This window comes from Scyliorhinus torazame, chromosome 17 (assembly GCF_047496885.1).
Source record: "Scyliorhinus torazame isolate Kashiwa2021f chromosome 17, sScyTor2.1, whole genome shotgun sequence".
Classification (NCBI taxonomy): domain Eukaryota; kingdom Metazoa; phylum Chordata; class Chondrichthyes; order Carcharhiniformes; family Scyliorhinidae; genus Scyliorhinus; species Scyliorhinus torazame.
The window spans coordinates 189,729,043-189,756,115 of record NC_092723.1 but is presented as its reverse complement, the minus strand read 5'-3'; the positions used below and the strand labels follow the sequence as shown (position 1 = coordinate 189,756,115).

At 46.6% G+C, this 27,073-nt stretch overlaps 1 protein-coding gene across 1 annotated transcript in view; it reads right to left on the bottom strand.

Moving 5' to 3' along the window:
• The window catches only part of vps35l (VPS35 endosomal protein sorting factor like), a 158,850-nt gene that overhangs the window by 104,409 nt on the left and 27,368 nt on the right, over positions 1 to 27,073 (bottom strand). Inside the window, 8 exon segments of the mRNA XM_072481891.1 lie at positions 542 to 664; positions 10,440 to 10,517; positions 10,648 to 10,741; positions 10,950 to 10,997; positions 11,852 to 11,948; positions 12,255 to 12,329; positions 16,042 to 16,126; positions 22,552 to 22,680. Coding sequence (XP_072337992.1) covers positions 542 to 664; positions 10,440 to 10,517; positions 10,648 to 10,741; positions 10,950 to 10,997; positions 11,852 to 11,948; positions 12,255 to 12,329; positions 16,042 to 16,126; positions 22,552 to 22,680 — 729 coding nt within the window.

Here is a 27,073-nt window from a genome sequence, read left to right as displayed (position 1 = left end):
AATTTCAGCAAGAATTGGAATCTGTTCAAGATTTAGAGGATACAGGAAGTTCCAATCTTGTTACAGATTTCCAGATTCATTCTCGAATGAGAGTCTTGGCCCACAATTGAAATTATATCTATATGCTGTTTATGGAATTATCTATTTGCTAAAGAAAAACATATAGTAGTGTGGTCAACATTCAGTCTGTCTTTTTTTAATACTAAATTTTAGAGGAAAAAATGTCTGCGAAATAACCAAAGTAATCATTAGAAATGAGAAAATCGTATTGGTTTATGATATGCCGACAAAATAGGCATATTTTGGACTGTTCGATAAAATAAACAAGTTGTTCACTTGGAGAACCATGTACTAAGACTACAGCATGGGTAAAAGTCACATCAAAGATAAAAGTTCATCCACAGTTGAGCAAAAAAGGAATGCCAGATTTGCAGTGTGTAATTCAACTTGGTTTCATAGCATAACCGCACACTGTTCAACATACTCTTCAATCTAAAAACAATTCTAATAGAATTTTCAAGTAAAGAAAATTAAAATGAACCTCTGGTGCTCTGTACGCAATACATTGAAGAATCCAGTCTATAGCGGGAGTGTACAGCGTGAGATACACTGGAATTTCTACCCGCTGCACAGCAAGCTGGTTCTGAACTGTTTCGCCATGAATCTGTATTGAATATAAAACAATGGTTAACAGTGAACTATAGTTTGCGGACATTGTCAATTAACAAGATTTTCAGCATACCCGGACCGTGTCTCTAGAATACAGAATAAATTGGTAAGCACCCTGAAGGCATATGGACGAAAAGATTTAGTGATTTCAATTTAAGTTTCTAAAGGGATGGTGGGCTTCACAAGAGTGAAAGAAAAGCAAGAATGTATTACAGTCAACTCCCGTGATTCACAACCTCCTCTATTACAGTCAACTCCCGTATTACAGTCAACTCACGCGATTCACAACCTCCTCGATTGTCAACTCTCGTATTCCAGTCAACTTGATTCACAACCTCCTCTATTACAGTCAATACCCATATTACAGTCAACTCACGCGATTCACAACCTCCTCTATTAGTCAACTCCCGTATTCCAGTCAACTCCAGTGATTCACAACCTCCTCGATTAGTCAACTCCCGTATTCCAGTCAACTCCAGTGATTCACAACCTCCTCTATTAGTCAACTCCCGTATTCCAGTCAACTCCCATGATTCACAACCTCCTATATTAGTCAACTCCCATATTCCAGTCAACTCGTGATTCACAACCTCCTCTATTCCAGTCAACTCCCGTATTCCAGTCAACTCCCGTGATTCACAATCTTCTCTATTACAGTCAACTCCCGTAATGCAGTCAACTCCCGTAATGCAGTCAACTCCCGTAATGCAGTCAACTCCCGTAATGCAGTCAACTCCCGTAATGCAGTCAACTCCCGTAATGCAGTCAACTCCCGTAATGCAGTCAACTCCCGTAATGCAGTCAACTCCCGTAATGCAGTCAACTCCCGTAATGCAGTCAACTCCCGTAATGCAGTCAACTCCCGTATTGCAGTCAACTCCCGTATTGCAGTCAACTCCCGTATTGCAGTCAACTCCCGTATTGCAGTCAACTCCCGTATTGCAGTCAACTCCCGTATTGCAGTCAACTCCCGTATTGCAGTCAACTCCCGTATTGCAGTCAACTCCCGTATTGCAGTCAACTCCCGTATTGCAGTCAACTCCCGTATTGCAGTCAACTCCCGTATTGCAGTCAACTCCCGTATTGCAGTCAACTCCCGTATTGCAGTCAACTCCCGTATTGCAGTCAACTCCCGTATTGCAGTCAACTCCCGTATTGCAGTCAACTCCCGTATTGCAGTCAACTCCCGTATTGCAGTCAACTCCCGTATTGCAGTCAACTCCCGTATTGCAGTCAACTCCCGTATTGCAGTCAACTCCCGTATTGCAGTCAACTCCCGTATTGCAGTCAACTCCCGTATTGCAGTCAACTCCCGTATTGCAGTCAACTCCCGTATTGCAGTCAACTCCCGTATTGCAGTCAACTCCCGTATTGCAGTCAACTCCCGTATTGCAGTCAACTCCCGTATTGCAGTCAACTCCCGTATTGCAGTCAACTCCCGTATTGCAGTCAACTCCCGTATTGCAGTCAACTCCCGTGATTCACAACCTCCTCTATTGCGATGGGTTTACCCACGCGAATGTAGTGGTGCACATAATCGTGGTTCGCAGCCCCAAAACGTAATCACCTGCAATTTAGAAATGTTAAACTCTCAGCTTTCCCATATCATTCCCATGGAGAAATTCCCTGCACACGCACAAGTCCACAGTTCACCATCACACACTTGGGGAGAATTTGCAGGAATGAAATCCCCGCAAATAGGTGTTGACTGCATTTATAAGAGGACACTAATCAGACTGGTTACAATCCAGTGATGTTATAACTGGACAGGAAGATCCCAGAATGGAACCCTGGCTCAAAAGATCATAACTTTTACTTTAAAAAAAAAAATATGGAGTAACAGTCACTGAACCGCTAACTAGTTTTAATAAGAAAAATTATTAAACATGAAAAAATTAGATGGTGATACAATACGCCTTTACTTCCCCCTTAGCTTAATAATTACACACAGGTTTTAGGATAAACACGGATTAGAAAGCACATCTTCATCTACAATGGTCTCATTAACACAAAGTCCCTTCTAAGCACACAAGACTGTGGGCAAACACACTCTCCACTCTTTCCACTCTTGCCCCAAGTGACTATTTGTGGATGTCTTCTCATAATTCCCCCCCCCCCCCCACCCCCCAAGATGATTGCTAAGTTTCCAAGCTCCGCTCCCTACACACTTTAAAATCTTCTCTCATAACTATGCTTTCCCTTAGCGGTTTGCATTCCAAATTCCAGACCAGGTTTGCCAAATTACACTTCTAAAGACTCCGCTCCACTTTTATCAGAGTCCAGTCCAGGATTTTACACCACCCCATTTCAGATTTTCTTTGACTTAATTGCTTTTACACAAACTCTTAGATCCAGCCACCGATTTCCACAATTATTTCAACTCGCATTCCACAAACTGTAGTAAAATCTCACAAATTTTAAAATCACTTCAGATATCTTTCTGGGGTCTTCGCCTTCCCCTCAGCTCGGTCTTTACTGAACAGTGCTTGATTCTCGTACCTTTATCCTCCCGACTTCTTGGAAACTTCCTTGTTTATCTACCCCCTTAGCCAGCTGCTCTTCAGATTTCTGCACTTGTTTTCTTAACCATTACTCCCTGGTACAGCTTCTGGCAAAGCTGAGAGAGTTGTTTCCTACTTAGCCTTCTAAACCAACTGCATCCAGCAGAGCTGTGAGAGCTGCCTTCTCTCGCACCAGCTATCTCCAACTGCAAACAAATTAGTTGAACTAAAACTTAAAAGCTTATAATAGTAAACTTTATTAGTGTCACAATTGGCTTACATTAAGTTACTGTGAAAATCCTCTAGTCACCTGTTCGGGTACACAGGGGGAGAATTCAGAATGTCCAATTCACCTAACAAGCACGTCTTTCGGGACATGTGGGAGGAAACCGGAGGAAACCCACGCAGACACGGGGAGAATGTGCAGACTCCACGCAAACAGTGACCCAAGCCGGGAATCGAACCCAGGTCCCTGGCGCTGTGAACAGTGCTAACCACTGTGCTACCCTGTCGTCCATACCTTACCACCCTCTCTACCTTACAAAAGGTCCCAGTTGCTAAGCAACACCCACATACTTATGCCCTTAATTTAGATAGGGTGCTCTTATGGAGGCTCGGTGCAGACTCGATGGGCCAAATGGCCTCCTTTTGCACCGTAAGGATTCTTTGGCTATGGAGATATGACCGGAATTGGAATTTAAAAGTTTTCATGTCTGTTACATCCAGGTGAGGAGTCATCGAAAGGCTTCCCTCTTTGTCTCCTCTACCTTTAATCGAGGTTTAACTTCAGTAGTCGGCAAGCTTCTAGAAACAATTATTCAGAGGAGAATTAGACACATGGAAGAAACTGGGTTTATTAGGATAAGCCAGCATGGATTTCTGAAGGGGAAATCATGTTTAATTTAACTTGCTTGAGGTTTTTTAAAAGAGGTAACAGAAAGGATCGATGAGGGTAATGTTGTTGATGTTGTGCACATGGATTTTTGAAGGCATTCAATACAGCACCACACAACAGACGTGTGAGAAAAGTTACAGCTGATGGAATAAAAGGAACATGAACAACATGCATACAAAATTAGCTGAGTAATAGGAAACAGTGAATTACGGTTAATGGATATTTTTCGGGCTGGAGGAAGGTTTGCAGTGGAGTTCCCCAGGGGTTGGTATTGGGACCCTTGCTTTTTCTGAAGTATATTAATGATCTAGATCTTGGTGTGCAGGGCACAATACAAAGTTGTGGATGATACAAAACTTGGAAGCATTGCAAACCATCAGGAGGACAGTTTTGAACTTCAAAAAGGTAGACAAGTTGATGGAGTGGGCAGATAAAGTTCAATGCGGACACGTGAGAGGTGATGCATTTTAGTAGGAAGAACATGGAGACACAACATAAAATAAGGGGCAAAATTGTTAAAGGGTTGGAGGAGTACGGGAACCTGGGTGCATTTGTGCAGAGATCATTGAAGGTGGCAGCACAGGTGGAGAGAGCATACAGTATCCTGGACTTTATTAAAAGGGGCATAGAGTACAAGAGCGAGGAGGTTATGCTGAACTTGTACAAGACACTAATTAGTCCTCAGCTGGAATATTGTGCACAGCTCTGGGCTCCACACTATAGGAAGGATGTTAACACATTGGAGAGAGAGCAGAAGTGGTTCACAAGAATGGTTCCAGGGATGAGAAACTTCAGTTATAAACAAACAACAAACAAAAAAAAGTACAGCACAGGAACAGGCCTGCGCCGTCTAAACTAAAATCTTCTACACTTCCGGGGTCCGTATTCCCATCCTATTCATGTATTTGTCAAGATGCCCTCTTATGATGATTATGGGGATGGACTGGAGACTGTTTTCCTTGGAGAGAAGAAGGCTGAGAGGAGATTTGATAGAGATGTTCAAAATCATGAGGGGGCTGGACAGAGTAGGTCTTCCTGCTTGAAAAAGGATGGAGAATGAAATGGCAAAGGTTTAACGTGATTTGCAAAAGAAGCAAATGTGATGATAAACAACTTTTTCAAAGTGAATGGTTCTGGAATGCACAGCCTGGCAGTGTGATGGATTCAGGTTCAATCGAGGCTTCAAGAGGGAATTAAGCAATTACTTGAATAGAAACAATGTGCAGGGACAGGGGAATAGCACCAAGTCCAATGTTCATTTGGAGAGACAATGCAGATACAATGGGCCGAATGGCCTCCTTCTGCATCATAACAATTCTGTGACTGTATTTTTTGTTCGAAAAGGATACGCTTGCCATTCAGTGGGTACTTAGCTGTTTACATACTGGGATCATAGAATAACCAATAGGACATGTTTTCTTGAGTTTAAGAAAGGTCAGCTTTATTATACTGAAACCAATCTAAGCAAACCAACAAATATGCACCAACTTTCACAAACACACACTCAAAGTTCACACAGACAAATACAGGTTACAGAGTGGGAAAGGATAGGTCCACCGGTTAAGAGTGGGTCAATGGCTGAAAGGGATTGGCAGTCTTGGTGCCTCAGTCAGCTTCAGGCTCAGGTTGACAACTGGCGAGGACTGGCCTGGAGTCTCCAGGCACTGCTGTCGCAACCTTGGGGAAAAATCATCCGGACATTAAATAAAATTGGGGTTTTTCTGTCATTTCCTTTAACATTTCTCTTTATTGGAGAGAAGAGTGTTGAAAATGGGGAAAGCGGAAAAAGACTGTCTCGCTGACAGTCAAGCACCATCCAATTGGGCAATGAGTTTTTTTGCTTGGCGTAGAAAAGCAGCGTGTTACACGGATGTTCAGGACATGAGTCGACCCTTTTCAATAGAGAAAGCACAAAAGGTCACCTGACCCCCGTAATGTCCGACTTGCCACGGTAAATTATCCGTATCACTTGGTGACCTTTTTAAAAAAATGTCCAACCTCTTCATGGGTTCATGGGCATATGACCCGGGCGTAGCACCACCCAACAAGAACGTTGTGTGCATCACACAACCATCATCATGACCAACCCAACCTTGTGATTCCAACATCCAAACAGACCAATATCTCCCTACCATTTCAGGTGAGAGATTAACGACCCAAGAAGCCCCAGCCTCAAACATCTAATAGAACCAGCACACAGCTTCTCCCAAGCCTATCGATGATGTTCAGACTGTTTTGCACAGGACAAAGCAAGAAAAGGTAAACTAAAACTGAAGTTCGAACACAAGACTACGAGCTGCAATTAAACACGTGCTGTTTGCACAACAGGTTTGCAATACCAAGTGTGAACAAGCATCGTAATTACACGGAACACACGTCACAAAAACGAGCCATTCGGCCTGACTAGTCGATGCCAGTGCTCGAACTCCATACAACCTTCACTCACCCCTCTTCATCAAACCCCATCAATACAGCATTCTATTCCTTTCTCCCTCATGTGCTGATCCAGTTTCCCCTTAATCACACTCATATTATTTGCCTCAAGTATATCTTGTGGTACCAAGTTCTACATTCTAGCCACTCTGATTCCTACTGGACTTTATTTTATATTTGTGGCCACTAATTTTGGTCTCGTCCACAAGTGGAAACATTTTCGTCATGTCTACCCTATCAATCCCTTTCATAATCTTAAAAGGACACCATCAGGTCACCCTTCCTTCTTCTACCCAAAAGAGGCCCAGCCTATTCAATCTTGCAGGGTAGATGCAAAATCTCAGTTCTGGTACCTCAAAATGTTTATAATGTGAAGGCAAGAACTGTTTAAAGTAGTCTAAGTATGGTCTAACCAATGTTCAACATGAATTTAAAATTACATCTGTTTTTTAATTTTACCTATCTAGAAATAACCCCAATGCTTTCTTTACAAAAACTGGCTTTATTAACTAAGTGATTTATGCATCTGGAACCCTAGAAGCCTTTGTTCTTATACTCCATTTAGACTCTCATTTTTCAAAGAGTTACGTGCTCTTATTATTCTTACAAAAATGCACTACCTCACGCTGATTATAATGAAATCCATTTTCCAATTACATGCTCACTGATGCAAAATGGCCAGGCGAAATTGCCCCTTAGTGTCCAAAAGATTAGGTGAATTACGAGGATAGGGTGGAGGTGTGGGCTTAAGCAGGGTGCTCTTTCCAAGGGCCGGTGCAGACTCGATGGGCCGAAAGGCCTCCTTCTGCACTGTAAACTCGATGATCTATGAAGGCTACTGTATTTGGTTACAGTCTTCCGCAGCATTAGTTTCACTTTCCAACTTGTTGTTCGCTAAGATTGGAATTGTACTCCCAATTCCAAGATCCAAATTCCAATTCCAAATAGTTTACGATGAATAACTTTGGTGCGAGTCAAACAATCATAGTCGTAAAATCCCATTCGGTTCATTACTGTCCTTTATGGAAGGAAATCTGCCATCTTTATCTGTACTGGCTGACATCCGACTCCAGATGCACAGCAATGTGGTTGACTCTGAAATGCCCTCTGAAATGACCGAGCAAGCCACTCAGTTTAAGGGCAATTATGGATGGGCAGTAAATGCTGGCCCCGGCAGCGATACCCACATCTCATGAATAAAAAAAGTACTCTGTTTTCTATTTTACAGCTAGCTTGCTATCCGTTCTGCTACTTGCTCTGACTCCACAGGTTCTGACTGAAGTATGAGTCTACGATGTGGTACCTTATTGAAGGCTTTTTGAAATTCTAAATATATTCCATCTACTACATTACCGCTGTCTACTTCTTCAGTTATTTCAAATAATTCAACAGACTTGGTCAATCATGGTGTTCTCTTTGGAGACCTGTGTTGCCTGTGCTACCATATTTTCTGTTTCCAAAGGCTATTCTGTTAGGCCATGGAGTAAAGATTCCATTATCTTTGCTTCCAAAGATATCAAGGTAACTGGTCTGTAGTTCCCGGGACTGGTTCTGCTTTCTTTTTTAAACACTGGAATTACATTTACTTGTCTGCCAAAATAAACAGGATGGAAGAAGTGATCACCAAAGAGAATGGGCTGACGATAAACATGCTGCCAGACCGAGCGTTGGGCATGAGCAAAGCAAATGACCAGGTGAAAGTGGTAAAAAAACACGAGGCAACAAAATGAGCAATGCCAAACGAGCTGAGAGACAGCAAAGACAGAGTGAAGAGGTGACGAGGATAACCGAGAGAGGCAGGGGTCTTCGGCTTACACTTGCAAATTTTTCAGGCAGTTGAGGGACAGCATTGAGGAGCAGCACAAAGACACAAATATATGAATAGGATGGGAACAGAGCGATGCGGACCCCGGAAGTGTAGGAGATTTTAGTTTAGACGGGCAGCATGGTCGGCACGGGCTTGGAGGGCCGAAGGGCCTGTTCCTGTGCTGTACCTTTTTTTGTTCTTTGAAGGCGGCACTAATGGTGGATTCTTGGGGGAAGTCCAGAAGTCCAGAAGAGCCGGTGCAGACTCGATGGGCCGAATGGCCTCCTTCTGCACTGTAAATGCTATAAATGCTATGACAAGTCTTTGGAAGGGAAGTCTGGTCAGAACAGAACCAAACAGAGGGAGCAGGACAACAAAGACTTTAGAAAGAAAGTGTGATTGACTGTATTGAAGTCTGCAAAGAGGATGAGAAGGCATAGCACACTTGTCACAGAAACCTGACTCAGAACACATGGTCTCTTTGCAGGCATAAATTGCTCTAAAATGCTGATAAGAACAAGACCCTTTTTCCTTCCGTTCCTCTGGGGAACCACCAAAGCTGCCGTGCTACAGGCTTAGGGCACAAACAAATAAGTTTTTAAATTGCAATTGATTCAAATTTCTTATTTTTAAAAATAAATTTAGAGTACCCAATTAATTTTTTCCAATTAAGGGGCAGTTTAGCGTGGCCAATCCACCCACCCTGCACATCTTTGGGGGCGAAACCCACGCAAACACGGGGAGAATGTGCAAACTCCACACGGACAGTGACCCAGGGCCGGGATCGAACCTGGGACCGTGGCGCCGTGAGGCGGCAGTGCTAACCACTGTGCCGCCCCTCAAATTTCTTACATAATGGAATCGAGGAATAGAGATCAGAAATTGATGAATGAAGTGGAGGTATTGATCTGCCATGTTTTAACAGAATGGCAGAACAGGCTCAAGAGGTAGAATAATCTATTCCTATTCTTATGTAAGATAGCCAGTTCCAGGATCTATAACAGCAAAACTGTATCCACAAGCTGCTTGCTGGGTTGTACTCCCAGATCTGAGTTTGCTTTTGACCAATTTTATAAAAACATGTGAAAGCAACCTTTTGCACCTCCACTCTATAATTAAAAAATAACAGCAAACCACATTGGGATGAGCATCCATTCAGGAAGGGTCACAGGTCAGCGGCCCTGTTCCTCAATACAGTCACCAGAAAGCGTAGTCACAATTCTCAGTTATTGCTGCTTTTAACACTGTAGGTGCAGTGCGAAGGCTACAATAAAGCATGTTTAAAAAGTTAAAAACATCTAGGGATTTTACTTGTGCCAAAATCAGGCCAAATCTATATATAAAAGGAACAAGTATGATCAGATTACAAAACTAGCGCATTGTAAAGGATATTGAGGTTAGCAGGTCTCTTTGGATTTTAAACTGCTCAATATCCCATAGCAATACAATCTATGACTTCTTTTAAAACATCTTCAAATCAATTTCTATTCAGAAGCTGCACACACAAATCTCCTGTGTCTTTGCACACAGGGTATGAAAGACAGAGTGAAGTGGGGCGAGGAGATAATTGGACTAGCTCTGCACAAATGTCATTTAGTTACCATTTTTAAAGCCATACATCCTTATTTTTGTTACCATTATAAATTCATCTGCTCACAAGAAAAATGATATTATCTTATTGTGTTCTGATTAAACTGTCCTGCCTGGGATGACACAGCAGTATCTCCAGTTGGAGGGCTGGGAGGAGGGTACAATTATAGATGGACAAGAATTACCGAGGCAACTTTCATTCCAGGTGTAGACACGGAAAAGGTTAACAAGTGTGTGCAGGCAGAACATTTTATATCGGGGTTACGCCACTATACAAACTTGTACAACGATTTGTTTGATGTTCCTGTGCTGCAATGGAAAGTGTCTGATTTTAGAATTTGACCATTAAAAAAAAAGCACATTTGCAGAGTCATCAAGAGGAATATCAACTGGGTGACACTGTGAAATGATACACTCAAATTTCAATAACAATGGTTGATATTTGCAAGCAGTTTCAGAGATTTGTGGTCATTTTGTACAGGGTTGAGGGGTAAATGCAAAGAAAAGAATAATTTCCCAAATCAAGATTAAATTAATTTCGTACTTGTTTAAACGTGGAGAGGAAGTCAAAAAAATTCTTATTCAAGTTGTCTTTCAACTGTGGTGCCACTTCCATCCCAACCTGTTGGGAAAAGGGAACAGAATTGAACACGAGAATAATGTAGAATTTCTGTTTGCGAAGATGATGTGCGGTAACTGGAAAATGTCACTTAATGTAATCTGAAAAGGTGAAAGAAAATACTGTGGCCTACCCTGCAAAGATATGCTCTTGCATAGATAGCAACCAATGGATCACCAATGCCTCTGATCATAGAGGTCAACCGAGGAAGAGTCTCAGAGATACCACTTTAAAAAAAAATAAAAACTGGATATCACTTTGCCTAATAATGTGTTCACTTTCATCTGGTATTAACTTTCAAACCAAATGAATTAAAAAATCTCAGCACATATTTTCATCACACCAGTTTGACAAGTTTAATTCCTCTGATATAAAATTAGATCCATTCATGGTTTAGATATATTAAAAATGAGAATAGAATTCCAGCATACTTACGTTTTAGAAAGGAATATGTTACATTTTAATATGGCCACCTCCACGTAACTGAGTTAAATCAAGGCAAATACATTTTTTACTTCATGCAAAGCACAGAACAGTTAGCTTGAAATATAACCAAGGTGTAACAGAAGTTGGACATAATTCAAAATATGTGACCATGCAAGGGTTGATTGTGCAAGGGTTTTAAAATCCTTATAGTATAAAGTAAACAAGTTAAACAGCAATACACATAACTGTTGCAGTATTTGTGGCAGAAACTTCAGATTCACTGACATTGTGCATTACATTGAGGGTTGCCCAACCTGGCAGGATATATTTCCAGAGGTTTTATTCGTTCTTCCTCCAGTCTTCCACTCCCCTTCTTTAAACCCATTCCATTCCCTCTTCATCCCATCACCACTATTCTGTTGTCTCCCTATCCCAGTATAAACCCCAATTCCCGACCCCCATTATCCAGTATCGCGCCCATGACTCAAGCCCCCTATTAGCAATCTCCACGGCCTCAGCGCTCACCCCCAATTTCCAGTCTCTTGGTCCTCCTGCTCCCACTTTTCAGTCTCCCTCTCTCTCCCGAGCTTTGGCCACCCCTACTCAAGGGATTGCCTCTTTGTGGTGAAGTGATGGGAGAAGTCACCAAGCCACAGGCTTCTCTGTAACCCAGCAGATTCCCGGGTAATCAAGGATGATCAGAACATTTTATGACTCATGTGGGGAAGTCTCAATTTATTAGCGAGTAAAATAAAATAAAAAGTCCCCTTGAAAGGATTAAAATAATCAATTCTCTCTTCATTCTCCTTCTTAATTAAAAGGACTGCAGCTAGCCTGCTAACAAGTAAGCTCCAATTTGTAATTGGTTGCATTTTACATTTTATTCATCCTGGTCCATCTGGTAAGGATACAATCTAGAAATGAGCTCCCTGATTGAGGCAATCTTGAAGAACCAGTTCAGACAAGTTTCCTTTGCTGTTTCATTCACTTCATCTGGACCAAAGTTATCTGCATTATAATTACAACACGTATTACTGAAAAGGTCATCAACATTATGAAGCAAAATAAACATTGTTCAGAAAAATAAATTACATGTTTCCAACAACTAGGTCGCTCTGTAATCTCCTTTAGGAAGCACTGCAGTGGAGAACCAATATTAAACTCAAAACTTAAAATATCTGTTTCTGTTTCATTGGCGAAATGCAATAATACCGCAATGTTGTTGGCTCTTATTGGGTTCACTTCCAAACATTTTAGTTTTTTTAATTTAGTTTTAAAAATTCCCTGAAAATGTAATTCCTTTATTAAAATTACCTGACACAGAGGCTCCAGGAAAGGAAGCTCGACTACTTGCGCACATGGACAAAATCCGCTCATATACTAGTTTGCCTGCAATCAAAAAGGGGTCATTCAATTAAATTATTTAACATGAAATCTTCCCACAGATCATAGGTGGAATTCAGGCTGAAACGCCAAAGGCCCAAAGGCCATAGATTCAGATTTATTTGTTTGAAAAGGGCAGTTAATATTGATTTGGAACACCACACAGCAAACAATTGGGTTTAAAAAGGCTGGTGATTGGTTACGAGGTGGGGGATGATGAACAGGGATAAAGCTTTCCGATTGTCAAGATGTCGTGTTCCCCAGAGATCCCAATGTGGAGCAGCGCGCTCATTTCTGAACACATCTGGAGCAGCGCACTCAGTTCTGTTCACTTCTGGCGCAGCACGCTCAGTTCTGTACACATTTGGAGCAGCGCACTCAGTTCTGTACACATTTGGAGCAGCACGCTCAGTTCTGTACACATTTGGAGCAGCGCACTCAGTTCTGTACACATTTGGAGCAGCGCGCTCAGTTCTGTACACATCTGGAGCAGCTCACTCAGTTCTGTTCACTTCTGGCGCAGCACGCTCAGTTCTGTACACATTTGGAGCAGCGCACTCAGTTCTGTACACATTTGGAGCAGCACGCTCAGTTCTGTACACATTTGGAGCAGCGCGCTCAGTTCTGTACACATCTGGAGCAGCGCACTCAGTTCTGTACACATTTGGAGCAGCGCGCTCATTTCTGAACACATCTGGAGCAGCTCACTCAGTTCTGTTCACTTCTGGCGCAGCACGCTCAGTTCTGTACACATTTGGAGCAGCGCACTCAGTTCTGTACACATTTGGAGCAGCGCGCTCAGTTCTGTACACATCTGGAGCAGCTCACTCAGTTCTGTTCACTTCTGGCGCAGCACGCTCAGTTCTGTACACATTTGGAGCAGCGCACTCAGTTCTGTACACATTTGGAGCAGCACGCTCAGTTCTGTACACATTTGGAGCAGCGCGCTCAGTTCTGTACACATCTGGAGCAGCGCACTCAGTTCTGTACACATTTGGAGCAGCGCGCTCATTTCTGAACACATCTGGAGCTGCTCACTCAGTTCTGTTCACTTCTGGCGCAGCACGCTCAGTTCTGTACACATTTGGAGCAGCGCACTCAGTTCTGTACACATTTGGAGCAGCGCGCTCAGTTCTGTACACATCTGGAGCAGCTCACTCAGTTCTGTTCACTTCTGGCGCAGCACGCTCAGTTCTGTACACATTTGGAGCAGCGCACTCAGTTCTGTACACATTTGGAGCAGCACGCTCAGTTCTGTACACATTTGGAGCAGCGCGCTCAGTTCTGTACACATCTGGAGCAGCGCACTCAGTTCTGTACACATTTGGAGCAGCGCGCTCATTTCTGAACACATCTGGAGCAGCTCACTCAGTTCTGTTCACTTCTGGCGCAGCACGCTCAGTTCTGTACACATTTGGAGCAGCGCACTCAGTTCTGTACACATTTGGAGCAGCACGCTCAGTTCTGTACACATTTGGAGCAGCGCGCTCATTTCTGAACACATCTGGAGCAGCGCACTCAGTTCTGTACACATCTGGAGCAGCGCACTCAGTTCTGTACACATCTGGAGCCGCATTTTCAGTGCTGCACACAAAGGCAACATGATTCCAGACTCAGAGCCCAATCAGACATCAGAATGAAGAGGAGAAGACTCCCTGAAGGAGGTAGTCTCATTCCATTTTGCTTCATCGGTTCAGGCCTCAACACCAGATTTGTAATCCACAAATTTAGCACTGATGTGAAGTAACTGATGCTAAGAAAGCATTGTACATGCATAATTAGCAATAACTGTTAGATACAAAAAGATAATGAAAACAGAAATACTGACCAGATGCACGATAATGTTTAAAAATCAGTACTTACAACGTTAATAACTTTTCACATTATTATTCTTCGCAATGTTAAAATTTCTATGTAGAATGATGCATATTATGACAGACATTGATGCTTAAAACCAGAGTAACAAGATTCAAACATATTGTAAAAAAGATATCAACTTGCTGCGGAAGGTGAAGGTGAAATTCGGCCAGCCATGTGCGGGGGCCTGCCCAGCGCGGGGGCCTGCCCAGCGCGGGGGGCTGCCCAGCGCGGGGGGCTGCCCAGCGCGGGGGGCTGCCCAGTGCGGGGGGCTGCCCAGTGCGGGGGGCTGCCCAGTGCGGGGGGCTGCCCAGTGCGGGGGGCTGCCCAGCGCGGGGGCCTGCCCAGCGCGGGGGCCTGCCCAGCGCGGGGGCCTGCCCAGCGCGGGGGCCTGCCCAGCGCGGGGGGCTGCCCAGCGCGGGGGGCTGCCCAGCGCGGGGGGCTGCCCAGCGCGGGGGGCTGCCCAGTGCGGGGGGCTGCCCAGTGCGGGGGCTGCCCAGTGCGGGGGCTGCCCAGTGCGGGGGCTGCCCAGCGTGGGGGGCTGCCCAGTGCGGGGGCTGCCCAGTGCGGGGGCTGCCCAGTGCGGGGGCTGCCCAGTGCGGGGGCCTGCCCAGCGCGGGGGCTGCCCAGCGCGGGGGCTGCCCAGCGCGGGGGCTGCCCAGCGCGGGGGCTGCCCAGTGCGGGGGCTGCCCAGTGCGGGGGCTGCCCAGTGCGGGGGCTGCCCAGTGCGGGGGCTGCCCAGCGTGGGGGGCTGCCCAGTGCGGGGGCTGCCCAGTGCGGGGGCTGCCCAGTGCGGGGACCTGCCCAGTGCGGGGACCTGCCCAGTGCGGGGACCTGCCCAGCGCGGGGACCTGCCCAGCGCGGGGACCTGCCCAGCGCGGGGACCTGCCCAGCGCGGGGGCTGCCCAGCGCGGGGGCTGCCCAGCGCGGGGGCTGCCCAGTGCGGGGCCTGCCCAGTGCGGGGGCTGCCCAGTGCGGGGGCTGCCCAGTGCGGGGACTGCCCAGTGCGGGGGCCTGCCCAGCGCGGGGGCCTGCCCAGCGCGGGGGCTGCCCAGCGCGGGGGCTGCCCAGCGCGGGGGCTGCCCAGCGCGGGGGCTGCCCAGCGCGGGGGCTGCCCAGCGCGGGGGCTGCCCAGTGCGGGGGCTGCCCAGTGCGGGGGCTGCCCAGTGCGGGGGCTGCCCAGTGCGGGGGCTGCCCAGTGCGGGGCCTGCCCAGCGTGGGGGGCTGCCCAGTGCGGGGGCCTGCCCAGCGCGGGGGCTGCCCAGCGCGGGGGGCTGCCCAGTGCGGGGGCTGCCCAGCGCGGGGGCCTGCCCAGCGCGGGGGCCTGCCCAGCGCGGGGGCTGCCCAGCGCGGGGGCTGCCCAGCGCGGGGGCTGCCCAGCGCGGGGGCTGCCCAGCGCGGGGGCTGCCCAGCGCGGGGGCTGCCCAGCGCGGGGGCTGCCCAGTGCGGGGGCTGCCCAGTGCGGGGGCTGCCCAGTGCGGGGGCTGCCTGCCAAATGCAGTCTGTATTCACCTTTTCCAACAAAAAAAATCCACTGAAATGAAGAACAGTTAACGATTCCATAAAAGATGCTGCATTTTTCAGTGAAACTCCAGGGAAGGTGATTTAATCTGAAGCATCAAGTAAAGGTCACTGAGAGTCGAGTATAAATTGACTAAATTTCTCACTAATCTCAAAATGCAGCTTTTCTCCCTCTCTGTAGATAGTGAATAAACCAGGAAACATGCTGGGGCCCTTTAAGCAGCACTTACTCCAATCACTGCAAAATATTGCACTGCACATACAATAGTTTTCTGCTTCGTCTCTGAAGCTTAAACATAGCCAGGCAATAAAAGGAAGGAACACCATAAGAATTTCTTACCAAAAGTATCCAAAATATCAGTGATCAAAACAAATTTGCTTGGGTAAAATTGGATCACGCTGGTATCGGACAGCAGCTTTGAACACTGAATAGGATAAACGTCAATATTAATAAAGTACTGGATAAAAATTCTACATATCCATCTTCAAAACAAAAATCTAAAATTGAACAGCTTCATACTATTTATATCATTACATTTCAAATGATATTGTTGTTGGAAATACAGTATAGGTGACATCAAGACTGCACTAACTACTAAATCTCAGAGCAGCTACAGGACATTTTAAAAAGGGGAAGAGGAACTGGTAGAAGTTGTGGTCCGGACTTCCGGTTGCGGCTAAGTGGAGCTAAGTCGCACGTTCGGCAGCTCCCGCTTGGAACGGACTTTTGGGCTCTTTTCAGGGCCCCCAACGGCATTTTTCTGACATTTCCTGGTGTGGGAAGAGGACTGCAACATTTCCCCGACGGTGTATAGCTTGGACCAGGGGCGGGGCGACTAAAAAAGTGGTGGTGAAGCCAAAGAAAGTGCGAGGGAAGAAGAGCAAGATAGCGGTGGGCGGGGACCAGGCAGCGTGGATGCAGTGGGCGCAGGAGCAGCAGGAGGTTATCCAGTGCTGCTTCAGGGAGCTCAAAGCGGACCTGCTGGAGCCGATGAAGGCTTCTATTGATAAGCTGCTGGAGACCCAGACGACCCAAGGGGTGGCGATCCGCGAGGTCCGACAAAAGATCTCAGATAACGAGGACGAGATCGTGGGCCTAGCGGTAAAGGTGGAGGCGCACGAGGCGCTCCACAAGAAATGGCAGGAACGTTTCGAGAAGATAGTGGTGGCGATGGACGCCGAGAAGGCCTCCGATATGGTAGAGTGGGGGTACTTGTGGGAGGTGCTGAAGAGGTTTGGGTTTGGGGAGGGGTTAGTCAGGTGGGTTAGGCTGTTGTACGAGGTCCCGATGGCAAGTGTGGCCACGAACAAGAGGAGGTCTGAGTACTTTCGGATGCATCGAGGGACGAGGCAGGGGTGTCCCTTGTCCCCCCTGCTCTTCGCGCTGGCGACTGAACCCCTGGCTATGGCACTGAGGGAGTCGAGGAACTGGTGCGGGGTGGGGAGGAGCATAGGGTGTCACTCTATGCGGACGACTTGCTGCTGTATGTGACGGACCCGGTGGGGGGAATGCCGGAGGTAATGAGGATCCTCAGGGAGTTCGGGGATTTCTCGGGGTACAAGCTCAACATGGGGAAGAGCGAGTTGTTTGTGGTTCACCCAGGGGACCAGGAAAAGGGGATTGGTGAGCTCCCACTAAAAAGGGCGGAGAGGAGCTTCAGGTATTTGTGGGTCCAGGTGGCCAGGAGCTGGGGGGCCCTGCATAGACTTAATTTCATGAGGCTAGTGGAGCAAATGGAGGAGGAGTTCAAGAGGTGGGACGCGTTGCCGCTGTCCTTGGCGGGTAGGGTGCAGTCAGTCAAGATGACGGTGCTCCCAAGGTTTTTGTTCCTGTTCCAGTACCTCCCCATTCTTATCCCAAAGGCCATCTTTAGGCGGGTCAACAGGAGCATAACTGGGTTTGTGTGGGCGCGAGGGACTCCGAGGGTGAGAAGGGTGTTCCTGGAGCGGAGTAGGGATGGGGCGGGGGGGCTGGCGCTGCCCAACCTCTGTGGGTACTACTGGGCCACCAATGTGGCGATGGTGCGCAAGTGGGTGATGGAGGGGGAGGGGGTGGCGTGGAAGAGGCAGGAGACGGCGTCTTGTGAGGGTACGAGTCTGGAGGCGCTGGCAACAGCGCCGCTGCCGCTCCTTCCAATGAGGTATACCACGAGCCCGGTGGTGGCGACTGCCCTCAAAATTTGGGGGCAATGGAGGCGGCACAGGGGGCAAGTGGGGGCCTCGGTGTGGACCCCGATACGGGGGAACCACCGGTTTGTCCCAGGGAAAATAGATGGAGGGTTTTCGGGGTGGCACAGGGCAGAGATAAGAAGGTTGGGGGACCTGTTTGTGGAGGCAAGTTCGCGAGTCTCTGGAGGAGAAGTACGGGCTCCCCCTGGGAAACGCCTTTAGGTATCTACAGGTAAGGGCGTTTGCCAGGTGGCAAGTGGTGGAATTCCCGCTGCTGCTGCCACGCACGGTACAGGACAGGGCGCTCTTGGGGGCGTGGGTTGGAGAAGGGAAGATCTCGGCAACATACCAGGTGATGCAGGAGGAGGAGGAGGCCTCGATGGAGGTGCTGAAAGGTAAGTGGGAGGAGGAGTTGGGAGAGGAGATCGAGGAGGGGACGTGGGCAGATGCCCTAGGGAGGGTGAACTCTTCCTCTTCGTGCGCGAGGCTCAGCCTCATACAGTTTAAGGTGCTGCACAGGGCACACATGACCAGGACAAGGATGCGCCGTTTTTTTGGGGGTGAGGACAGGTGTGTTAGGTGCTCAGGGAGCCCAGCAAATCACACCCATATGTTCTGGGCATGCCCAGCGATGGAGGAATTTTGGAAGGGCGTAGCGAGGACGGTGTCGAGGGTGATAGGATCCAGGGTCAAACCGGGCTGGGGGCTCGCAATATTTGGGGTGGCAGAGGAGCCGGGAGTGCAGGAGGCGAAAGAGGCCGGTATTCTGGCCTTTGTGTCCCTGGTAGCCCGGCAAAGGATTCTTCTTCAGTGGAAGAATGCGAGGCCCCCCCAAGCGTGGAATCCTGGATCAACGATATGGTGGGGTTTATTAAATTGGAGAGGGTGAAATTTGCATTAAGGGGATCGGTGCAAGGGTTCTACAGGCGGTGGCAACCGTTCTTGGACTTCCTGGCAGAGCGGTAGACAATGGTCAGCAGCAGCAGCAGCCCGGGCCGGGGGGGGGGGGGGGGGTCTATTTTATACTGGGGGATCTAAGGGGGTGTATACATTTGCTATGTTTGCTACGTGTTTCGGCGGGTGTTAATATATTATTTATGTATAGGGGGGAGGGGGGCACTGGGTTTTGTTTTGTATTTAATTCTATTGGGTTCCTTTTACATTTTGTTGTTGATATTTTGTGAAAACTTTAATTAACATTTTTTTTTTTTTTTTAATTAAAAAAAAAGAATTTGTGGTCCGTTTGGGAATGACGAACAAGCGAACAGCTCCTTTCACAACCAGCAGAACTTTCAAGGTGCTTCACAGCCAGTGACATACCTTTGGAAATGTAGGAACTAATTTGCACACAGCAAGCTCTCACAAACACAATATGATAATAACAAGATAAAGTTTTTGTGCTGTTGGTTGGGGATACATATCGGCCAGGATACTGAGCTAACCCCCTGCTCTGTTTCAAAATAGCATTGGGAGATCTCGTATCTACCCGAGAGGGCAGACAGGGCCTCAAGTCTATCATCTCATCCAAAAGACAATGGACGATACCTTCAGATTCCAGTGGCATTGGAACCAGTTTTAGGACAGGAGTGTTATGTTCAAGATGAACAGGTTTCGTCTCAACTGAGCTGGAACCAATGTCCTTGCAGGGAGGTTAACTGGGACTGAGGGGGAAAGGTTTCAATTAATATGGCAGTAAGATAGGCACCAGGATAAAACACTAAAGGAGAAGCAAGGTCTACAGAGATTATTAGGACAGACAGACAGCACTAGGGCAAAGAATCATTTAGAAATTACAGGGATCAGACAGGAGCAGATGTGACCAACTACAAGATGAGCCTTAAGCACATCTGCATAATTACATGTAGCACATTGCAGGTAATTAAGTAATAATACAAGATATTCAGGAAAGATAGTGGAGGTAAGAAGAAAGGCGAAGGTGGCGTATTGATCAAAGAAATTATTATGCTCCTGGATAGAGAACCATTTTACAATAGATAGGTACTTGGTGGCTGGCACAAACACGATGGGCCGAAGAGCCTCTTTCCATGCTGTAAAACTCGGACTCTGTTAGACAGTTGAGCGGGAAAAAAGAAAATCTGTTTGGTTCAATGAAGGAAGAATAGAGGAGATATTATGCTGGGTGTTTACTATCAGCCAATAGTGGGATGGGGAAGAGAAGGAAACTTGAAGGCAAATTACAGAAAGATGCAGGGATTAGAAAATAGTGTTAATGTGTAAATTGAATTATCCCAATTTTGACTGGGATGGTAACAATGTAAAAGACAAAGAATGGGAGGAATCTATGAAGCGATCAAAAAAATGTCCCTTATAGAATTTACAGTGCAGAAGGAGGCCATTCGGCCCATCGAGTCTGCACCGGCTCTTGGAAAGAGCACCCTACCCAAGGTCCACACCTCCACCCTATCCCCATAACCCAGTAACCCCACCCAACACTAAGGGCAATTTTGGACACTAAGGGCAATTTATCATGGCCAATCCACCTGACCTGCACATCTTTGGACTGTGGGAGGAAACCGGAGCACCCGGAGGAAACCCACGCACACACGGGGAGGATGTGCAGACTCCGCACAGACAGCGACCCAAGCCGGAATTGAACCGGAGACCCTGGAGCTGTGAAGCAATTGTGCTATCCACAATGCTATCGTGCTGCCCTAAAACACTTCCAGTTCAACAAGGAGGTAGTGTAGGGGATGATGCCAGGCAAGTGGAGCATGTTTCGATGGGAGAGCATTTGAGGAACAGGTTTAGGATAGGTATGATTTGTTGGAATGGTACCAGAAAATGAGAATATCTCCAGCTTCTTCAGTCTGAGAGAGCACAGAATATGAAGAGGAGTTTTGATACAGGTGTTGAAAAGGTATTGATACCTTTTCTATCTCCATTGGAAACCAGAAGGCTTTAGGTGATGAGCAGTAGAACTTAAAGGTGGCATGTGGACACTTTTTGTTTTTAATCAGAGAGTTGGAATTTCACTGCCGTCTAAAAGGATGGTGGATTCAATAGGAACTGTCAAAAGTGAACCAGACAAATGTAATTTAAGCTAGAACGTTATAGGACTACAGGAAAAGAGCAGGGGACCAGGGTTAACTGGATAGCTCTACCAACGAACTGGTCTGAACACGATGGGCCAAATAGTCTCATTCTAGATCAGAAGTATGGAGATCAGCAATATTATGCCATCTAGTAAACAATGAAATGAAAATCGCTTATTGTCACAAGTAGGCTTCAATGAAGTTACTGAGAAAAGCCCCTAGTCGCCACATTCCGGCGCCTGTTCAGGGAGGCTGGTACGGGAATTGAACCGTGCTGCTGGCCTGCCTTGGTCTGCTTTCAAAGCCAGCGATTTAGCCCTGTGCTAAACCAGGCCCAAGGTTGTTATGTCAGATTCTTCAGGTGTTCAGCTCCTGATCTTTACTATTGCTGTTTGCCTCCCCCAACACGGTGTCCAACTTGTTTCTCCTTACATGTGGCACGTGGCGGCACGGTGGCACAGTGGTTAGCACTGGTGCCTCAGCACCAGGGACGCGGGTCCCGGTTTGTACTTTCTTCCAGTGTCTGCATGGGTTTCCTCCGGGTTCTCAGGTGTCCTCCCACAGTCCAATAGTGCAGGTTAGGTGGATTGGCCATGATCAGTACACAGGGTTCCGGGGATAGGGCGGGGGAATGGGCCTGGGTAGGTTGCTATGTCGGGCGTGGGAGGGGGGGGGGAAATCATTGCTGGCTCAATGGGCCGAATGGCCTCCTTCTGCACTGTAGGGATTCTATGGAAATATATGGGGAATAAATGGGAGGAATGCTTTTGTATCTTTATGTGCATTTGATTTACATTATTATACGTATGGAAAGCAGATGATACAACAGAAACCAACACAGCAGGGGGCAGCTCAGTGGTTAGCACAGCTGCCTCACAGCGCCAGGGACCCGGGTTAGCACTGCTACCTCACAGCACCAGGGACCCGGGTTAACACTGCTGCCTCACAGCGCCAGGGACCCGGGTTAACACTGCTGTCTCACAGTGCCAGGGACCCGGGTTAACACTGCTGTCTCACAGTGCCAGGGACCCGGGTTAACACTGCTGCCTCACAGCGCCAGGGACCCGGGTTAACACTGCTGTCTCACATTGCCAGGGACCCAGGTTAACACTGCTGCCTCACAGTGCCAGGGACCCAGGTTAACACTGCTGTCTCAGTGCCAGGGACCCGGGTTAACACTGCTGTCTCACAGCTCCAGGGACCCAGGTTCAATTCCCGCCTGGGGTCACTGTCTGTCTGGAGTCTGCACGTTCTCCGTGTATGCGTGGGTTTCTTCCGGGTGCCCCAGTTTCCTCCCACAATCCAAAGATGTGCAAGTTAGGTGGATTGGCCATGATAAATTGCCCATTTGTAGCCAAAGGTTAGGTAGGGTTATGAGGCTGCAGGGCAGTTGGCTGAGATAGAGTGCTCTTTCAGAGGGTCGATGTAGATTCGATGGGCCGAATGGCCTCCTTCTGCACTGTCGGAATTCCATGAATCTATGGAGACTGGGATGCTGCAATACCATGTGACCAAATAGGAAATGGGATCTTTTTCCACACTACGGGAAGCATAGTCAGAACAATAACATCTTTAATTTGAGTACAAGGCTGAGAAATGCCAATTCTCATGTGTAGTTTCAAGCTGACCTGAATAACTATTTTCAGTGCTTTGACTTTTTGATCTGTGGCCCATGCGTCCTTCAGCGACTGATTGAGTTCCTCAATCCGGTTTATATAATCCTGTTGAGTCAGGTTCAACAGCTCTTTCTGAGAGCCCTGGAGTGAGAAAGAAGAATTAAAATAAAATTTAGTTCCCAGAAAGACAAGTTTAAAAAGGGGAGGGGCTACTGTCATCATTAGTAAACAGTGGATCAAACAGATACCACGGAGATAGAAATCATTTCAAATTGCATATCGTTTCACTGAAGCTTTGAAAATGTAAAGAAAGCAATTCTGTTTAAAATTCTAAGTTTGCAAACCAGGAGGAGAGCAGGAAAAAAGTCCACGACCAAATTATCAAGGTACTAACACAAACTAAGCCAATACAGAAATAGCCATGTTTGTAAAGACAAACTCAAAATATCTAATCAACATAAATTGCACTTTTTCAGATTAAATTCCTCTCAAAGAAGCCAGTTCAGTTTTAAAACACGGATTCTCATCCGAAAACTGCATAACCAGGAAAGTAGAGCTGCCTTAATATCTAACCATTCACAGCACTGCCTACTGCAATTACCCTCTATCTCGAAGCGTGCCGAGGCCGATATTCATTCAATCTGTAAATTCAAAAATACAACTCTGCTGCTCAATTTGAGGACATTTTATAATTTGCTTTCTGGCACTATTGCGTAACTGTTTATTGTCTGCTAAACTTGGTTTGACACAATTAGATAATTAGTCTTGGTTCACAAGGGACCATAAGGCATCTCTCTGTGACAGAGACAAGTGGTTATATAGCTGGAGAGGCTGCACTCTGCCTCAAACATGGGACAAAGCAAGGAGGCAGCCCCCCCCCATGAAGCAGCAGAGCCAGAACAGGGAATGAACCCACGTCACTGGTGTCATTCTGCATCACACTCAGCCAACTGAACTAACCCAGCTTAGCCAACTCGGAATAAGAAACATTTCAGGTGACCAAATTTAGTCTTTCAGTCCAAGAGAAACAATTAGATCAGGATTTTATTTGCAATTTGGTTGGATTTGTTCATGTTTTGTGATCAGCCAGCCTACTTTCTGGCAATGGCAAACATCTGTATCAAACAGACTGAAAGTTCCACTTTCTAGGGCAGAATCTAGAATCTAGGGCAGCGCCTGCAGAGTTCAGCGTAGTGTGTGCCAGGGTGGCACCTACAATTCCTCACTCAATAACCTAAATTCAGACATGTCATCAGGGGAATGCCAAGGAAAAGCGAGGCACAGAGAGAATAAGGATAAGACTGGTCAAACTATTGAAAGTCTAGCTGCAGGATGGAATCTTCCGGTTATCAAACATTCATTCCAGTAAAAGCAGTTGGAAAAATAGGCTTTGCTTCTTCCTTTAGTGGAAATCTGGATACATGTTATCCCTAACCAATTAACAACTTCCTTAAAAGCTCGTATTCAGGCAGCACGGTGGCGCAGTGGATAGCACTGCTGCCTCACAGTGCCGAGGTCCCAGGTTCAATCCCGGCTCAGAGTCAGTGTGTGTGGAGTTTGCACATTATCCCCATGTTTGCGTGGGTTTCGCCCCCACAATACAAAGATGCGCAGGGTAGGTGGATTGGCCGCGATAAATTGCCCATTAATTGGAAAAAATGAATTGGACACTCTAAATTTTGTTTTAAAGCTACGTATTCCTTGGTTATACTAGTAAGTGATTAACTATAGAGAGAGAGAATTTACTGGTGTTGCGGAATTAAAGCATACGAACAAATTGAAATAACAAGTTAGTGAGAATTAGTGGATTGCTCCTGGCATTGCTTAGTGACTCAGAAAATAGAAACCCCCTAATATCAATTATTCCAATTATCCCTGGAAGAGCCACAGATTCTATCCCTCTCCATTTCTTTTCCCTATTCTATCCCTCTCAATTTCTTTTCCCTCTTCTTGACCACTTCAGGGTTCACACTCGCTCTTTGTTTAACAGTGGACTCTGTCTCTCAGTATCTTTTATACATCTTCCAATCCCTTCCCACACCCACCCCTTCATAAAAAAGGTTTCTCATTATGCCCAATAGGATCGAACTGTTTATCGGTCCTTCAACCCCAAGTAAGGTCACCTGGATTCCAGATTGTTCCAGCCAAATTTATTTATACGGTTATCAAATGTAAAAAAGAAATTATGACATGCTGTTATAGGACTTTCAGGCTACATTCATGCTAATTGTGGAAGTTGCATTGACAGCTAGATCTTTTTTTGCCAGAATGATAATAATAATCTTTATTGTCACAAGTAGGCTTACATTAACATTGCAATGAAGTTACTGTGAAAAGCCCCGAGTCGCCACATTCCGGCGCCTGTGCGAGTACACAGAGGGAGAATTCAGAATGTCCAAATTACCTAACAGCGTATCTGGGGCTGTTTAGCACAGGGCTAAATCACTGGCTTTGAAAGCAGATCTAGGCAGGCCAGCAGCACGGTTCGATTCCCGTATCAGCCTCCCCGAACAGGCACTGGTATGTGGGGCCTAGGGGCTTTTCACAGTAACTTATTTTGAAGCCTACTTGCGACAATAAGCGATTTTCATTTTCATTTCATTTGGGACTTGTGGTTGGAAAGCAGAGCACCCGGAGGAAACCCACGCAGACACGGGGAGAACGTGCAGACTCCACACAGACAGTGACCCAGGCCGGGAATCGAACCCGGGACTCTGGCGCTGTGAAGTGAGTGCTAACCACTGTGCTACCGTGCTGCCCATAATATACACGTATATACCTTTATCCTTACTTGCTGTCTTAACGACAGCTCGGTCCAAGTCGCTTAAGAATATCACGTTGTGTGTATTTTGCAGATAGCGAATAGAAAAACCTGAGTCTACTTTCAAATTCTTCCTCCTTATTGGTAAAGAAGCAATGTTAATGCGACTAGGAAGTAATTAGTGTGGAGAAGATTTGAAAAACTTATAAAAAGGCAGACTCAAAAATTCAATGTAGACTTGCAAGATGTATTACAAAATACTGATTTTAAAAAACATTCTATTCAGTCTATTTATTCAATATATTTAGACACAAACTAAAGCAGACTCAAACTTGAAAACTGATCAGCCAGTCGTGTTATAATAAATTCCATCTTGGTTAAATACGGACTAGTCAGTAAAGTGGGTAAAGCACTGGGCACCATGGAGCAGCAATATTAATGCAGATATTATAAAGTTAAAATATAAAACTCGTAGATGATACCTGGCAAGTATTTATCTCTCCAATACCAGTGACTCAAATTTGCCAATCAACAACAAATATAACCAGTCGTTCCTTATACTTGCTGCTACACCACCCTGAGCTAGTGAAGGTGCTGCTACACCACCCTGAGCTAGTGAACGTGCTGCTACACCACCCTGAGCTAGTGCACGTGCTGCTACACCACCCTGAGCTAGTGCACGTGCTGCTACACCACCCTGAGCTAGTGCACGTGCTGCTACACCACCCTGAGCTAGTGCACGTGCTGCTACACCACCCTGAGCTAGTGCACGTGCTGCTACACCACCCTGAGCTAGTGAACGGCTGCTACACCACCCTGAGCTAGTGCACGTGCTGCTACACCACCCTGAGCTAGTGAACATGCTGCTACACCACCCTGAGCTAGTGAAGGTGCTGCTACACCACCCTGAGCTAGTGAACGTGCTGCTACACCACCCTGAGCTAGTGAAGGTGCTGCTACACCACCCTGAGCTAGTGAACGTGCTGCTACACCACCCTGAGCTAGTGAACGTGCTGCTACACCACCCTGAGCTAGTGAACGTGCTGCTACACCACCCTGAGCTAGTGAACGTGCTGCTACACCACCCTGAGCTAGTGAACGGCCTCCTGGGCCCATTCATTGGCCACCAGCCACACCAATCTAACTGAGACACACTGACGTCAGTCTAAAACAGCACAGCCTTTTGGAATCTGCTCGTCTGAATTAAAAGTTGCGTGCAGGCTGCTTCTTTGCCTTAAAGGTACTGACTGCATTAAAGTCACAGGTCCATTAATCATCCATGGATCAAAATGGTGATAGCAAAAATAAAAAGAAAGAGGAAACAGGGAATAAACAGGAGGGACTCTTACATTGCCCAGGGGCTGGGGCGCCATCTCAGCATAGTTCCCTCCACAGGGGATTTAGGACCCAAATGAACAGGACAAACCCCTTAACTAATCAAACTGAGGCAGGAAGTATCAGTTAGAATAGTCAATCCAATGCTAAATCATGGACAGAAAACAAAACCAGGGGCTGGTTTAGCACAGTGGGCTAAGACAGCTGGCTTGTAATGCAGAACAAGGCCAGCAGCACGGTTCAATTCCCGTACCAGCCTCCCCGAACAGGCACCGGAATTTGGCGACTAGGGGCTTTTCACAGTAACTTCATTGAGGCCTAATTGTGACAATAAGTGATTAAATTAAATAGGGAGGGGTAAATAAAGAAGGCATTAAGAGGCATATGAAAGAGATAAAGTTAAAAAGAGTTTTTGTTATAAATAGCCAACAAAAATTA